General features: G+C 39.4%; 1 protein-coding gene across 1 annotated transcript in view; it reads right to left on the bottom strand.

Moving 5' to 3' along the window:
• Nucleotides 1–12,083, bottom strand: part of ADAM17 (ADAM metallopeptidase domain 17) — a 28,861-nt gene extending 16,778 nt beyond the window's left edge. The window contains exons 1-6 of the mRNA XM_060787594.2: nucleotides 11,860–12,083; nucleotides 5,241–5,373; nucleotides 3,209–3,342; nucleotides 2,633–2,721; nucleotides 1,901–2,084; nucleotides 824–954 (exon numbers count right to left, since the gene is read on the bottom strand). Of these exons, the coding sequence (XP_060643577.2) occupies nucleotides 824–954; nucleotides 1,901–2,084; nucleotides 2,633–2,721; nucleotides 3,209–3,342; nucleotides 5,241–5,373; nucleotides 11,860–11,929 (741 nt within the window). The 5' untranslated portion in view covers nucleotides 11,930–12,083. The remainder of the gene's footprint in view (nucleotides 1–823; nucleotides 955–1,900; nucleotides 2,085–2,632; nucleotides 2,722–3,208; nucleotides 3,343–5,240; nucleotides 5,374–11,859) is intronic.
• Nucleotides 12,084–17,772: the final 5,689 nt, after the last annotated feature.

Genomic DNA, 17,772 nt, shown 5'->3' with positions numbered 1-17,772 from the left:
ACAGGTTGAGAACCACTGGTCTACAGATACCAGCTTCCATTAGTCCTATCCCAGTATGTCAGTCCAAACTTTTAAGAGAAAGATATTTGAATAATAAATTACATTTTCTTCATATTGTTGTATAGAGAAAAAAACTGCATAATATGCAATTTATGTCAAAATAGGAATAATATACATTAGTGGACTGTTTTAAGCCAGAGCTATCAACTCTATTAGCAATTCTCTACTTTTTTCATGTTAGGATCGACTTGAGAAACTGCAACTCACTTCTGATGTGAGAGAATTAGCTGTCTGCAAGGACCTTGCCCAGGAGATGCCTGGATGTTTTCATCCTGTGAGAGGCTTCTCTCATGTCCCTGCATGGGAAGCTGGAGCTGACAGATAGGAGCTCACCCCACTCCCTGGATTTGAACCACCGACCTTTCGGTCAGCAGTCCTACCGGCCCAAGGGTTTAACCCATTGTGCCAACAGGGGTCCATTTCTCTACTAAGAAACTATAAAATATACATGAAATAGAAAAGAGTAGACAAGCCTCCACAGAAGGGATAGGAGAAACAGTGGTGCAAAAAAGCAAACTATGTATGAATTAACACAGGTTCTTTTTATTAGCTTCTACACAATATATTTAAGAGGAAGCTTGAGACTTATAAAAGCTCAACATAATCTATTAATGCACCGTGTCCCCTGCATCCTGATCCATACTAGCTAAATAAACATTAAATATTCAGAACATTCACAGCCCAGCAACCCTACCATTACAGCCAAAGTATTTGGATGTATGCTCACATTTTATCAAACAACTGTGCAGAAAGTTAAACTTACTAAGTAGTTAATTGTAGTACTTTCTTCACTTCGACCCATGTGTTTAAAGAAGCGATGGTCAGCCACCACTAAGATCTTGCAAGTGTTCTTCAAAGGATCTGGGACAGCTCTTTTCTGCCGAGGGACATTCACTATCATGACAATTCAAGAAATACCATATAGCTATCAACACAGAAAGGACATCTCAATGGTCAAGCAAGAATTACAGAGATAGATAAAATACAAACATGTGTCTTCTCGAGTAATCTTTCAACTGAGGTGGTGTGAGGGGAATAATATACGGACAGGACAAAAACATTATTAAACTCTTCAGCAAACCTTCAGCACTTCTGTTTGGGACTCTTGATGGTATACACACCATCTTTGGTATCACTTTTCCAAAGTTTTTGAACTTGTGGCAGGCTTTATGGAAATCATAGCTTTGGTTTATTGACATGCCTGCAGGTACATTATAACAAATCCATCTAAATGACTGTTTAGGTTCCCAAAGAAATTGGTTACTACAATATGTCACCTTGTATATAGGTGGCAGAACATCTAGTAGGAGCTGTATTTCCTCTGTGGTTCCCTATTGAGTTGCACTTCTGTAAGAAATCTAGATGAAATAGCACAGCATTTCCTGAAGAGCCTAATATATTTGAATCAGAACAATGCTGTGTTGGCTACCAGGACAATATTTTGCTGCATAACTGTGCCATTTTTGAGACTTAAAATATTTTAATAACAACAATAAAAGAACCATTTTTGTCTTGCTTTCTAAAGCATTAGGGTGACAGTGAGCTCAACATCCATACAAAACAACTGCAGGGTTTTTTGAAGACCAAAGAAGTGTTTAATTTTATTCTCTTTTCTTCAAAATAGGGTGAAATGGAGTTGCCTTCTTCTAGCTGAATAAGATACACATAGAAACACTGACAGTATTAAAACAGTAATATTTCAGTTTCTATTTTATATATAAGCTTATTTCGCAAGACCAGAAAAAAGAAACATTTGTTCCCACGGTTTTCCTAAGGCTCACTGCATAAGACATCACAACATAATAATCTTGTAGGATTTGAAAATACTACTTATAAGTACCTGAATGCTCACGCTTGCTCAATTCTTCATCCTTTAATGCTCCAGACAAAAACCCTTTCTCTTCTTCTAATTTAACATAGCCACAAACTTTGGGGGACTGTAATCGTGAGAAGTCCTTGATGTCTTCTGATCTGTAGACCAAAAGTCTTCTATCTTGCGTATTATTGAGAAACCTCCACAGGGGCTACAAGTGGAAGAAGACATGTCTGAGTGACACAATACTCAGAAATAAGTCCCACTGAGATCTACAATATATGCTTACTCCAACGTAAAGGCACATAAGATTGCAACCAAAATGGGCTGATTTGAGAGGCCCCAATTAAACAACCCAAAGAAACAACACAAGCTTAGCAATTTTACTTATGCTAGAATCTGCTCCTTTGACCACAAAGATATACATTTTTAAATAAATAAATATACATTTTGGTGAGCTATTCAATAAAAGAAATCAAAGCAAGTAAGAAACTCAAAACAAATCTTCTCCAAACAAAAACAGTTTAGAAAATGCAGGGAAAGCTCCTAAAGACCACAATTAAAATAAAGAGCAGTTTTGACAAATCTTGAAATATTAAACTAAATTAAATGAAGCAGGCCAATTAAAATTATCATTTTCATTATTTACTTATTTTTATTTATTAGTAGTACTATTTATATCCTGCTTTTTCTCTCTTAAAGGAGACTCAAAACCATGACTAATTAAGCTTGTATTAGTAAGTTGCCAAATCGATATACCTCTATATTATATTCTTCTTCATTGGTATTAATCCTCAGCGTGACATCTTCATCACCTATGTGTGCTATAACTTTAGAATTACTCTGACCTGGAGGAAAGGAAAAGGGAAAACCGTGATGCTTAGAAATACTTAATTGCAACATATAGCACTACCTACCTCTAGCTAGATAGTACTTCCTACTACAAACCACATTTCAAAAATCAAATACTTTCAGAAATATCTTTGGGGTTTTTTTTAAATTTCAAAATTGGAAATTGACAATTGTTTTCTCCAAAGTGCAAACAATTTATGGATACTATGTATTCCCATCTAAGTGTATTTGAAATTCCAATTTCTTTAGGGGGATATTTTCAGATTACTTTGTTCAGGTATAATCTGATTTATTTCTCTGTAAGTATCATTGAAGACAGTCTGACTAGTCCTGCTCATAACTAGTGTTAAACTTTAGACATTTTCATGAAAACTGAAAATTGCCAACAGGCAGTGTCATAAAACCCCAATATGATTTTCCCCAATGCAAGCAGCAGCTTCAAAGGTGTTCTGCCTCTTTCCTTGCCTCCTCTTGAATGCTTACCTACAACATGTCCTGTGAAAAATTCTTGCCATTGTATTTGATACTTTTTCTCCTTGCCATGGCCATCCACTATAAAAGCTTGAATGTTTTTTGAGAAGTGTTCTGGTGATGAAGTTAAGTATAATTTAAAATGTCTGTAAAAGAATTTGCTTCCATTTAGCATTAAGAGAAACAAATGCAATTAGAAGACACCATCTCTTTATGCACAACATAAATCCAACAGAAAATATTATTATTATTATTATTATTATTAATAATAATAATAATAATAATAATAAAACTTTATTTGTACCCTGCTACCATCTCCCCAAGGGACTCGGTGCGGCTTACATGAAGCCAAGCCCACGGCACATCAATAAACAAAGGTAATAACAAATAATCAATACAAACAGTTAAAATAAAACTCAAAAACAAAAATACACAATAAGCAATAAACAATAACAATAACATACAGCATTTAAAAACTTATGGCTGGGCCAAATGTAATAATTAAAATTTAAAATGCTGGACATGAACAAGATAGAGTAAACTAGGATAGGGTTTTCAAAGAAAGAGGAGGGCGCGCAGACAATCCTAAATGTCTACTACTAATTTCTTGTGGAATTTATGACATACAGTAGAAATAATGTTTATTACACAATATCTACATGGGCAACAGCATTTCTTTCATTTATTCATCATGGGCTTTTTAATTCATAAGAAAACCTAACAGTAAAATCATATCTATACTGATAATTTAATGCCATTCAAAGCTTGCTTCAAACAGTGACAGCTAGAAAACAAATTCCCACAAAATGTCCAAAAGAAAGCCCATGATGAGCATCAGTGCTCTGTGGTTAGTGTAATCAGTATCAGGGCCTCAAAGAAATTCCAGGAAGTTCTATGTAATCTTCTGCACAGTGAAACCACTTTCTTTAATACCAAGTTGAAAATTGATTAAATGGTCAGTGTAAATGGGGTCAAAGTCACAAACAGATTCAGAAAATATGAATACTTGCTACCCAACTGGCCTGATAAGTTTGCAAGAATTGGATTTGTCTTTCCGACAAAAAATAATGAAAATGAAACAGATAGTGATGTGAAGAGCTGAAGGGGAAACGAGACCATGTAAAGTCAAGCGGAAGTAGCTTAAAGTGAAGAAAAATTCTGATCTGTTTCTGAGCACAATGCAAAGTGCTAATCATGACCTATGAAGCCCAACAGGTCTTGGGTCTGGACAGTATAAAGAACTGTATCTTCCTATATCAACTTTCCTTGGTTTTGAAATCATTGCCTGAGTTTTTACTCAAGTCACAGGACACATGAAGGGGATATTTTAATGGAGCATGCTGTACTTCAAATTTACTATTAAGTTTTAAATGCTGTCAAAATGGTTTTTCAGTGTGACCCGTGTATCCATCAAGTTTTCATTTATTCACCTCTGACAAAGTATGCATTCTCTAGTCATTTTCTAGGTCTTTCAGCACAACTATATGGAATTCTTAGATATGATAAGCTTCATTTCAGTAAGATTCATTAATGCCAGCACTTTTTATATCCACTCAAAATCCAAGAACACATCTCCTGTGGGTACAGGGGCCTCACTGTAATGTTTAACAATTACTTAGTTGATTGGCTTTTCACTATTGGACTTTATTTTTGTTTCAATTTTTACAGTTCTGATACATACTGTGAGCTGCCTAGGGTCTCACTTCAAGAGAAAGAAGAAATTAATCAATTAAAAAAATTAAAAAGGTAACTAATCTTCTGTAAGATCTTCAGGAGTACAGGAATTTACTTTAACAAAGGAACTTAATCCATAAAACTGAGAAACACCAAACAATAGATTTACAGGAATTTTTCTCTTGGAATAGCAGCATATTACTGGTCTCTAGTGGGGAAAAGCAGAATAAGTTTGTTTAGCCAAAGAGGAATAGAATATTCCAAAGGGAATTTAATCATCAAAATGAAAACGGCAGTTACAAGATCATAATAAAACACAAAGGCTAGTTATTCAGGTATAATCAGTAGGAAGAGGCATCTCTTTCATTACCTATGCAATGCTGAAAAACTTAGCAGCTTTTCTATATGGGATTCAGGCTGTAGGTCTCTTTTTTTTAATGAATGCTGTTGGATGTTGGACAACGAAAGAATATCATAGTCTGAGAGAACAGATTCCAGCCGCTCTAGAATATAAAACAGAGAGAAGGTGTAAAAACAGGCTGCATATCAAAAACTGTTTGCCTCAGTGATTGTGACTGAACTCACACATATGGGTTTTCCAACACAGATAATTATTGAAACTTTTGAGGGGAGCCATTATTTTTTCAGGAACACTATCCTCTCCACTGCATGTATCAGGGTTTGTTTCCTCCCACTTAATCTCCATTTGTGGTCCCCTGCTGTGTCAATGTAATAACTGGGCAGACAACTACAGAAGTGGGCAGATTATGTGAATTCACGGATGACCACTCCAAGATCCACAGGTACAAGAAAATAACTTGTTCTTCTGCTTCATGGTCGCAGTGACTCACAAATTAGGGAGAATGCACACAGCTCACCTAATGTTACATGGGAACAAATGACAGAACTACTGTGCCAAAAGCTAATTAATAGAAGTAAATGAAAGTACTGTAAATGATCGAGACCAAGTACGCAATTAAATCTGGGATTATCTCTCTAAGGCCCCTTCTACATTGCCCTATATTCCAGGATTTGATCACAGATTATCTGCTTTGAACTGGATTTATATGAGTCTCCACTGCCAAATAATCTGTGAAAAGACAATAATCTGGAATCAAATCCTGGGATATATGAGAAGTGTCTAAGGGCCCTAAAAAACCTGCTGGTTTCACAGAGTCTAAATTTGAACAATTTGTTTAAATTATAATTACCGAAAACAAACCAGGAACAACAAATGGCCCCTGCTTGTGATCCTTTGTTATAGTTATTCACTAGCTTGTAACAGATCTACAAAATACAATTCATCCAGTTCAGATGTGTTTCAGGTTGGATCAACACTGCGATATAATCCAGATGATCAAATCAGATAATCTAGATTATCTGCTTTGAACTGGATTATGAGAGTCAACACTGCTATGCAATCCTGTTAAAATCAGATAATCTGGATTTTATATGACACCATAGAAGGAGGCTCAGATCCATAGAAGCTTCTAGGTTATCTTTTATTACTGTTAAAAGTATTTTGTGAGTGCCTAAGGGTTAATGTGGCAAAATCACAAGTTAACAGAAAGCATGGTTCCTATTAGGTGTGAGGAGAACTGTAAATTAGTTATGTTTGTGATTCCCCTCTTATTTTTTTCAAAACACAATTTCACTATATTCCTTAGAAGAGGTGCTATGTGTAATGCGTTATTTAAGATAATGTTTTATTCAAGAAAAAAGAGATTTACCAAACAACATATCATATTCTCAATCACGGAAGAGGAAACATTCTCAATTAATGCTATTTATCAATGGAGAAGTACTCTTCTGTGTGCTACTTCCATCTACACTTTTCATAATGGAAGTATAATATAATCTGTAACAGCAAATCATCTGTAGTAGCAAATCAACCATAAATGATAAACAAGTAGAAAATAAAACCAAAGTTTCTACCACACAACACTCTAGTTTCTACAATTTCTTTGTTTTTATCATGGATTGTTATTTTCATTGCTTTGATCTGATGTTATTAGCAGACAAGGAATGATGTAAACCTATTAACATATTCCACTTTTGTCGAACTTCCAAACCACTTATTTATGCAGATTCCACAGGCAAGGACACAATATCTCTCATGCATCTCATTTATTCCCATGTAATAACAGGTTTAGTTGAGTGATGACTGATCGCTACTTAATTAGCAATCCGTATCATTCCAGTTAGCGGGAGCTAAACACTCCTATTCTCACAAGCATGTGTAATCTAAAACAGGGTATGGTGAATGGCAAAGAACTGCAACTCTCCAAAAACTGTGACTAATTCTAAGACTGATTCATGCTCGAGTAAATTTAGACAGTCAGCCCAATACAAAAAGTACACAGTCCTTTCAAAATGCTAAAAGTTTTGTGAGCAGAGAAGAAACTGTTTCCTTGTCCACTCCCAAAATGCGATCATCAGAATGTCAAATCAAAATAATGGAGCCAAAATAACCAGTTATATGGGAAAGCAACAGTAGAACCAGGAACTGAAACTGTTCAATCCACACCCTATTCCCAAGATTTTTAAAAAGTATCACCTACTAAAGTCTCACCCTAAACTGTCTGTTTCTTTCTTCCTAAAAATTGGATCCAGACTCAGGACCACTGTAACACCAGCCAACACCCATTTTGATGCCTCAAATGTTAGATCTGTCTCTAGGCATATTTGACCAAACTGATTTCAAAAATGGCATCAGTTTTCCCCTATCAGCTCTAGTTTTTGGGGAACATAACATATCCTATCTACCAGTCGCCATCTGCTTGAATATAGAACATCATGATAACACATCTAAGAAACTAGGATGGATGTGGTCTATCCGATGCAGTTTTCTGAATCAGTGCCCCAAATAACCCCAAGAACAGGCCTAAAAACCAAGACACTAAGATATTTTTGTTGTTGTTGGGCTGTGTAATATATCTGTTTTTTTAAATATATATATATATACAGTTGATTTAAGCCAGTTTGAATGATTGGCCAGCACTGTCTAATAAGAACACTTACAGTAACTCCCAGAGTCTCCAGTGAGGCCATGGAGAGGTACTCAAAATCCCACTAACTGGACCTGCCAGCAGTGGAAAGCAAGACCTTCGGGAGGAAAAGTGCATGCTCTTCCTGCTGGAAATGAAGAAGAATCAACACCTTAAAGACAAGTTTGTGTACCCGGCATTGCCTGCATATGCATTTTCTAACACTAATTAGCAAAACAGGCTGTCCCCAAGTTACGAATATGATAGGTTCTGTAGGTTTGTTCTTAAGTTGAATTTGTATGCATTTTTAAGTGTGACTTCAGCCAAATATACATACATACATACATACATACATACATACATACATACATACATAGCTTTGGATAGCACAGGGAAGGGTTACCCACCCTGTAGTGTTTGCTTTGCTGTCTGTGCCCCTGTTCAGAATATGTGATCTCACTTTCTGTCCCTGTGATAATTGGAGTTTGGAAAATTTGGCTTGTTGTGCAAACAAGAATTGGTGAGAAAGCTTTAGTAGAGACACCTTTTCCCCATGATAACTTTTTTCCAGGAATGAATTTCTTTTCTAAGGGGTAGATTTCTCTCACTTTCTGTTGTCTCACTTCCATTCTTAACTAGGATTATTTTGTAAGTCGGATGTTTGTGACTTGGGGACTGCCTGTACTCATTGTTAGAATCACGATTTTATGAATAGTGCCATTAGAAAACGCTTACCTGGGCACCTGCAGGTACATAAACCAGTGTTTTATAAAAAAAGTTTCAGTGCTAAGCTTTTCAAAAGTTTAACTCAGGTTAATTCTTATCTCCATGCATAAAAATACACTGATCTGAATATAGGACTCCGTTAAGAATTGAATTAGTACCCAAGTTTTGTCATCTTAAAGACTCCTTTCTCCCTTCTATCTTTGTGTGGCCCTCTAAGAAAACCTGTTTTAGAAAGTCTACATGCCAATGCTCTGAGGGGCACCTAAAGGGGCTTCAAATTTTGGTAACTAGGCCCTCTGACAGGGACTCCTAGAGTGTCTCTCTCCTGATGCTCTAGCCCTCTTCCGCTCTTCATCTCTCCCTCTGAGGTAGCCTTTCTTTCTATCTATCTAATGCCCTTCTGTGGTTGCATCTCAGCACTGCGGCATATGGCTCATGGACCATCAATGCAGATCTTTTTAAAAATAAGACAACAATACAAAGGGGGTGGTTTTCTTAAACTCACCAGTATTTTAAGTTGGATAATGAAGGGTAGGTGCACCAAATTTGGTCCAGATCCTTCAGGTCATATAGGAACTTTTGCAGAAACATACACACAATACATATTTTCTCTCACATGCACACACATATTAGGAAAAGAGGGAACCCTGCAGTGCATGTTTTTAACCTCTGTTTTCTAGATCAAGGTATTTTGCTTCCCGCCTACATGGTGAGGTCACTTTCTTCTTCTTCAGAAGTCTGCAGTATAATTTATTACTCTTTTTCATTTCTTTCTGTACTCTTTAATATGAGATGTATTAGCGTTAAGTGTATACCTTTTTAAACCTCATCAGAGCATCCTGTGAACTCTCTCTCCTGCATATGAGCTCCATAAGCTCATATGCAGCACTGGCTACACTGCAATCTATCCTGCTATAGATACCAAATATTTCTACACCTTCATCAAGCAAGGACGGTTTCTAGCACTGTTTCCATGTTTTACTAAGTGAAAAGTTGCTGACTTGTAGTTATAGGAGTACAGATAGTACAGAACGTACACGCACACACCCTCCATGAGGGATATATTCCAAGATACATAAAAGCATAGAAAATAGTGACTATGAAGCATATTAAAGAATTGCCCTGGAAGACCTAAAGAGATCCACAAACACCTCCAGGGGCAATATTTTTTGGGACATGGGTGAGTAGAACTGTGGATACCGGATTGATAGATATTGTACTGTATTGTACTGATATTTAAGCATCAGACAAAAACAATTGCCTTAAATAAAGCTCATGAAACAGGAAATGAGTTGGCCCTTGGAAGAAATGAACTACATGTCTCCATATCCCCAAAGTGACTGTAATAAGCATTTGCAGGTGGCTGAAGTCTATGGGTCTAATAAAGAAGCTAGCAATGGACAGTTGCTTTGGTCACTGCTTCCTATTGTTGCATAAGAAGGGAAATTGCTTGTACAACATGTGAATGAACATACCCTATAGGGTGAATTATTGCCACATATACATTCCTTTGAATGTCTTACAGGCAACCAATACTAGGATTAGGCAACTTAGCATGCACCCTGTTTCTCCAGAAAAATCACAAACTATTTCCTATTTCCTGAAGTTCTGCCTTCATTTCACACCTGATAATCTACATCCTAGGTCATTACCAATCCTCACAAAATAAAGTGTGTTTTTCTTCTGCTTACACGTGTCCCTCACTTGGCTTTCCATCCATTGGCAGCCCAGTCTCAGATTCCCACCCATTACTATAGTAAAATAAGCATAAAATCTGATTGATGGTCATTGGGTAGTCTTACATTTTGATATTGCCAAAAGCCTGTTTAAAATGCCAAGCTTTCAATTCTTTCCTAAAAATCATTGAAGTGAGTGCTTGCCTAATCTCTCTGAGAAGGTAAAAAAAAGGTAGGGTAAAAGTTTTTCCTTTACATTAAGTCCAGTCGTGTCTGGGGGTTGGTGCTCATCTCCATTTCTAAGCCAAAGAGCCAGCACTGTCCATAGACACCTCCAAGGTCATGTGGCCAGCATGACAGCATGGAGTGCCGTTACCTTCCCGCAGGAGAGATACTTATTTATCTACTCACATTTGCATGTTGTTGAACTGCTAGGTTGGCAGAAGCTGGGGCTAACAGCGGGATCTCAAGCCGCTCCCCCGATTTGAACCTGTGACCTTTTGATCAGCAAGTTATAACCTATCACTTAATCTACGTCTAACATAGCCAACATTAAAGATAAATTATAAACAACACTTAACATTCATTTAAAAATAATTATGAAAATAATATACAGCCATGAAAACAACGAGTTTAGTCGTACAAACACTCAACAATCTGAAAGCATCAGAAAATCAGAGTTCCCTCTCACTCCTTCCTGGTTGCAAGTGTAAAAACCAAGGCTCTCAAGCCAAGAAATCATATAATGGCACAGTTTGCCATTTCTAGCAAGTTCAGCAGCTCTGCGCTTTAATCCACTGTGCCACTGGGGGCTCTCTGGGGAGGGCATTCAGTGTCAACTCATAACCTAACCAAGGTAAAGAATGGTGGGACACAACCCGGGTCTGAATCCCTACTCAGGCATGAAAACCCAAACCACAGTGTATTGTCAAAGGCTTTCATGGCTGGAATCACTGGATTGTTGTAGGTTTTTTCGGGCTACATGGTCATGTTCTAGAGGCATTCTCTCCTGACGTTTCGCCTGCATCTATGGCAAGCATCCTCGGAGGTTGTGAGGTCTGCTGGAATTAGGCAAGGGTTTATATATCTGTGGAATGACCAGGGTGAGACAAAGGACTCTTGTCTGCTGGAGCTAGGTGTGAATGTTTCAACTGACCACCTTGATTAGCATATAATGGCCTGGCAGTGCCTGGGGCAATCTTTTGTTGAGAGGTGATTAGAGTCCCAGATTGTTTCCTCTCTGTTGTTGTGCTGTTGTAATTTTAGAGTTTTTAATACTGGTAGCCAGACTTTGTTCATTTTCATGGTTTCCCCGTTTCTATTGAAATTGTCCACATGCTTGTGTATTTCAATGGCTTCTCTGTGTAGTCTGACATGGTGATTGTGAGACTGGTTTATATATCTGGTTTGTATACCTGGTCATTCCTCAGATATGTAAACCCATTTTCCTAGTTCCAACAGACCTCACAACCTCTGCTTGCCATAGATGCAGGCGAAACGTCAGGAGAGAATGCTGCTAGGGCATGGCCATATAGCCCAATAAACCTACAACAACCCAAACCACACTCTCTGAGGGCCCTTCCTTATAACAACGCCTCACCAACTCCGTGGGCCCAGGCGGGCTCCCTCGGCACCAGGAAGAGGAAGAGGAAGTGGGGAGGAAGCTTCATGGCTCCCCTTCACCCACCGCCGCTTCGTTTGGCCTCCAGCATAAACACACGGGCAACCGGGAGAGGAGGCTTCGGAGGCTCTCAGTCTCCAGTCGAAACCGCCACCGCCGCTCCCATTCGCTTCAGAGGCCGGAAGGAGAGGCAGCGCGGAGCATGATGGGAGTAGAGAGGAGGGAGGGGGAGGGCGCCATCTTGTTCCGCTCCGGGAGGAGGAGGAGGAGGAGGGGGGAGGGGGGGAGGAGGGGGAGGAAGAGGGCGGGGCTTTCCTCCCTCCCGTGCGCGCCATTTTGGAGGCCCTGCTTTCCCCTCATGCCTGGCTCAGTCCTCGCGCCGTCCCGTGGCCAGGACAGTCATGCCAAGCTGCCTCAACGCTTCATTCTCACAGGATGCCTAGGCCCAACGTCGCTGGAGAAATTGTACTGCTTAGCCCAGGCAATGGGCCAACTGGGGTCCTCCCTCCAGGCGTTTTGGACTTCAACTCCCACAATTCCTAACAGCCTCAGGCCCTTTCCTTGGTATTCTGGGTTATATGGCTGTGTGGAAGGGTCTTCGTTTAAAAGGGAGCAAGTGAGGACCCTTCCACGCAGCTGAAAAAAACCCTCACATTTTCTGCTTTGACCTGGAATATGTGGTAGTGTGGACTCAGATAACTCAGTTCAAAACAAGCCCTATGAGGAGCGGCTTAAAGAGCTGGGCATGTTTAGCCTGAATAACAGAAGGCTGAGAGGAGACATAATGAGGGCCATGTTTAAATATGTGAGAGGAAGTTATAGGGAGGAGGGAGCAAGTTTGTTTTCTTCTGCCCTGGAAACTAGGACACGGAACATTGGCTGCAAACTACAAGAAAGGAGATTCCACCTAAACATTAGGAAGAACTTCCTGACTGTGAGAGTGTTCAGCAGTGGAACTCTCTGCTCCAGAGTGTGATGGAGGCTCCTTCTGACACAGGCTGGATGACCATCTGTCTTGGGTGCTTTGAATGCAGTTTTCCTGCTTCTTGGCAGGGTATTGGACTGGATGGCCCACGAGGTCTCTTCCAACTCTATGATTCAAAACATATTGTTGGATTTCCCGCCTTGATATTCTGCGTTATAAAACTGTGTTGAAGGGCCATGAGGCTGGACCTACACTACCATATCAAAGCAGATAAATCTGGATTTTATATAGCAGTGTAGAAGTGCCCCTTCTACACTACTATATTATCCGAGTTAAACAAATAATCCACATTATCTGCTTTGAACTGGATTATATGAGTCTACACTGCCATATAATCTGCTTCAAAGAAGATAATCTGGATTTTATATGGCAGTTTAGGGCCCCTTCTGCACTGCCATATAATTCTGTTTACCAAAAGTGCTTTAACTGGATTATATGAGTCTACACTGCCATAAAACACTTTGAATCCCCTTCAGAGGAAATAAAGTGGGGTTTAAATAAATATTAATATAAAAATATAATCCAGTACAAATGAGATAATCTGGATTTTATATGGCAGTGTAGATGGGGACTAAGGCTAAGGTTATTTATTGTGTCAGAAGCAAGTTGAGGATGCAGTTATGTATTTCAAAAACCACAAAGTTAAGTTGACATACTAGATGTTCTTTGATCAGAAACTGGCCACTTTGATTGCCTCTGGTGTCATTGTAAGGTCCTCCATTGTGCCTGTGGCAGGGCTCAGATTATGGGCCCTTTCGCACAGCCATATAACCCAAAATATCAAGACAGATAATCCGTAACATATGCTTTTATCTGGGTTATCTGGAGGCCCTTCTACACAGCTCTATATCCCAGAATATCAAGGCAGACAATCCCACAATATCTGCTTTGAATTGGAATATATAGCAGTGTGGACTCATAGCCCAGTTCAAAGCTGATATTGTGGGTTTTTCTGCCTTGATATTCTATGTAATATGACTGTGTGGAAGGGCCCTGAGTCCACACTGCCTGATAGTCTGAATTTTATACAGCTGTGTGGAAGGGACCTGAGTGCACATTTATTGGGTGGCAATCACAAACACAGAGTCAGTGTTGCTGAGGAAGGAAGAAGCAGGCAAAACGATTACCTTGATGAAAGCTCATGCAAAGAAAGGAGAGACATTAGCCTTTTAAGGTGCCATCCACTTTTAAAAAAAATAGCTGCACCCCCTAAATCAGCTTTCCAAGCTCTCTGTCGTGACACTTTTGTCGGCTCTAGTGTGTAGGTGTGTCATGCAAATGCAAGAAACTTCTGATTCTTTGTGAAACAAGCAGTAAATCATATATTATTTTTAAAAATACAGATGAAAGGTTTTCATGAGTTACATTGTGACTCTGTATCCCCATACATTTTGTAATTGCAATTGATGTCTATATCTGTATTTCTTATAAGGGGTTGGTTTAACCTTCAGTTTGCTAGTAAAACTGAATTACTGTGTTGCAAAAGGAAGTATATCTAATAAGTGTGCCACCAACATTCAATGTCTGGAAATCTCTGCCCTAAAGTGAGAGGAATAAATATGTTCAGCCGGCAGCAGTCCAGGGCTGACCCCAGTACAGTTCCAATCATGAATTTGTTTTTAGAGGCCAGTGATCTTTCCAGCCTAAGAAAAGGCTCCGTGGTTGGATTTGTTGCTTTTAGCTGTGGAAAGATGCACAACCCCAGGTAAAGCTGCAGTTTGTCAGAAAATAAAACTCTCAAACTCAGCCCTCTACCTTATGTTTATTCAATAATTAAATTATTCAGTATTCAGAAAACATGTCTATTCACAAAGTGTTATGAAATACCACGGTGTACTGAAGTGCTAATATTCAGGAACAAACTACAATAAAATACACAGGAGGGGGCACACTTGTTTTTTGCTACTCTGGAGACCAGGATGCACAGCAATGGGTTCAGATCGCAGGTAAAAGGATTCCATAATGTGGTGGAGTCTCCTTCTCTGTGGGTTAAGTAGAGGCTGGGTGGCCATCTGTTGGGGTGCTTTGTGTCTTCCTGCTTGGGAGAACAGGGTTGGGCTGAAAGGCCCTACGGGTCCTTTTCAACTCTATGTTTCTCATTCTAAAACATCTTGTCTTGCCTTTAGGAATATGAGCAGGGGGAGCTGTATTGATGCTTTTCAAAACATAGATCTTAAAGAGTATTTTATCAGTTATGTTCTAATGCTGCATTTCTATCTGGTGTTAACATTTCCCCTTCAATTGAGATATATTTTTATAAATAAAAGAAATATTTGTGGTGATTTAATTATATTCAATGTATGTACAAGAGAAAGGGAGTTTTCCAAAGGCCTTTATGACCTCTTTGCCTGGGTCCACTGATATTCTCCTGGTGAAAGGGACATGTCACCGCCTACAAAGCCCATTATTATTCCATCTGTTACTGTTTTTACAAAGAGGTTGGCCCATCCTTTAGCATCTTTCTCTATGTAAAACTGTGTAAAACGTCAAGATGAATCAGTTTTTATGGGGGTCACATTCATCTTATCAGAGTTTCACATCCACATCTGCTGCTTCTGGTTGCATTGGTCTTTTTCCCACTGATGAAATGGGAAGTTTCACCCATTTGGTGTAACTGCTTTCATTTTCCGTTTTGCCAGCGATTCCCATTCTTACCAGTTTCCTCCTTTTAGAGAAATGTATATAGAGGCACGTGGTTTCTTTGCCCCATCCTGACCACAGCATCTTTGTGGCTCTTAAGAGACTTTGAGGTGAGTTTCTGGTTTTAATTTACTGGCATGGCTGATGTATTGAGGTTGTTTGATCCTATTAGCAGGGATGAATTTTGCAACCACAAGGAACAGCAAAACCATCTTGGATAGATAACAAGTCACCCAATCTGCTGTAAACATTTGTCAGTCTTGATATACAGGCAGTCCCTGAGTTACAAACATCTGACTCAACTCAAAGTTAAGAATGGGGTGAGACAACAGGAAGTGACAGAAATGGTCTCCTCGGAAGGGAAATTCACTCCTGGAAGAGTTACCATGGGGTCAAAGATGTCTCAGATGAAGCTTTATCACCAATCTTTTGTTTCCACAAGAAGCCACATTTTTCAAAATCCCCCATAAAATCTGATTCATTTTCACAAGGCCAGAAAGTGAGGTGAAATCGTCTGTACAAGGGCACAGGCAGCAATACAAACACCACAAGGGTGTTAACCCTTCCCTATGCTGTGCAAAGCTTTAAAACGGGTCCTCAAACTAAGGCCTGGGGGCCGGATGCGGCCTTCCAAGGTCATTTACCTGGCCCTCGCTCAGGGTCAACCTAAGTATGAAACTACTTCAAAGTACACAATAATAACAACAATCCTATCCCATCAACCAAAAAGCAGGCCCATGCTTTCCATTGAAATACTAATAAATTTATATTTGTTTAAATTGTTCTTAATTTTAATTATTTATATTTGTTAAAATTGTTCTTAATTTTAATTATTGTATTGTTTTTAAATATTTTTGCACTACAAATAAGCTATGTGCAGTGTGCATAGGAATTCATTCATGTTTTTCTTTAAACTATAATCCTGTTGTGACTCAGCGTCTGTCTCATGTACCTACTAGTAGTAGTAGAAGGAAACGAGGTTTGGAAGAGGAAGACGCTCAGCAACAGCTGAAGCATATTAGAGACTTGTTCCTGGAGCCTACGGATGAGGAGGATTTCGAGGGGTTTACTCGCAAGGAAATGGAGGTGGAGGATTACCGCGGTGTAAAGCAAGTAGCACGCAGCTTGGATAGTGATGAGGGATCTGTTGCTAAATGCCTTAAAGATGTAGCTGATTGTGAGGAGTTTGACAGCAAAGAGGAAGAGCTGGATTGGACCAAGGTCCAGGAAGTGTTAAGACGTGGTTAATGCTCCCACTTCTAGTGATGAGTTCCAGGGTTTTACTGACACTTGGGTTTCAGATACTACTTTGCAGGATGCAGTCCGAAGTACAGAATGGCAGCAATAGAGAAGTCGTGATTCACCTGTGGAAATGGATGCACCTGGAAGTGACTCCAGCGACTCGGATGAGATTTAAGGAGCAGTTTGGGAGCAGTCTAGTTGCAGAGTTCAAAGTGTCGAGTTACCATGTGCCTTGTGTTTAACTCTTGCCCTGAGCTCCTGCTTACAGCTTCGTGGATTCCTGTGTGGACGACCTTGCCGGAATTGAATTCGTGAGTCTTATCTCCTGCCCTGACCCTTGGACTGCCTGACCACTCTACGCTCCTGCTTATCCCTTGGTGACTTCGTTGGACCGCTCCTCATGCGGATTGATGTTTGCTGGTTTGTTTGGATTTGGAATGGACTGAGTTTTTGCCGCTGACTTCAAGCCTTACTGCCTGTGTTATTGCTTTCCTTTTCCCAGCGAGGACTGACTGGGACTTGGTTTGTTTACATTCTTGCTGGCTGCAAGCCCTTTTGTGTTTACCGCTCTGCTTTTAAGAGCTCTTCTTCTTATGTTAATTGACATTAAAGACCTTTGTTTAACTCCTTAACTGCTGTCTTGCCTTGCTGGTCCGCCTGGGTCTTGACAAATCCGGCCCACCAACAGTTTGAGGGACTGTGACCTGGCCCTCTGTTTAAAAAGTTTGAGGACCCCCTGCTTTAAAAGATATATTTTTGGCTGGAGTTACACTCAAAAACTGTACTTGTTCCAACTTACATACCAATTCTACTTAAAAACAAACCTATAGAACCTATCTTGATCATAACCTGGGGACTGCCTGGATTAACTTTTTATGGGTAACAAAGCTAAAAAACGTATTTCAGTAAAGAAAGGCAAATTTGCCTATTAAAGAGTGAACAAATGTACCCTTACATACGACGTTGGACTGCAACTCACCAGCCCTATCAATCATAGCCAGTTGTAGGGATAATAGAAATTACAG

This window comes from Anolis sagrei, chromosome 1 (assembly GCF_037176765.1).
Source record: "Anolis sagrei isolate rAnoSag1 chromosome 1, rAnoSag1.mat, whole genome shotgun sequence".
NCBI classification, from domain to species: Eukaryota; Metazoa; Chordata; class Lepidosauria; order Squamata; family Dactyloidae; genus Anolis; species Anolis sagrei.
This window is presented reverse-complemented; position numbering and strand designations above follow the sequence as displayed.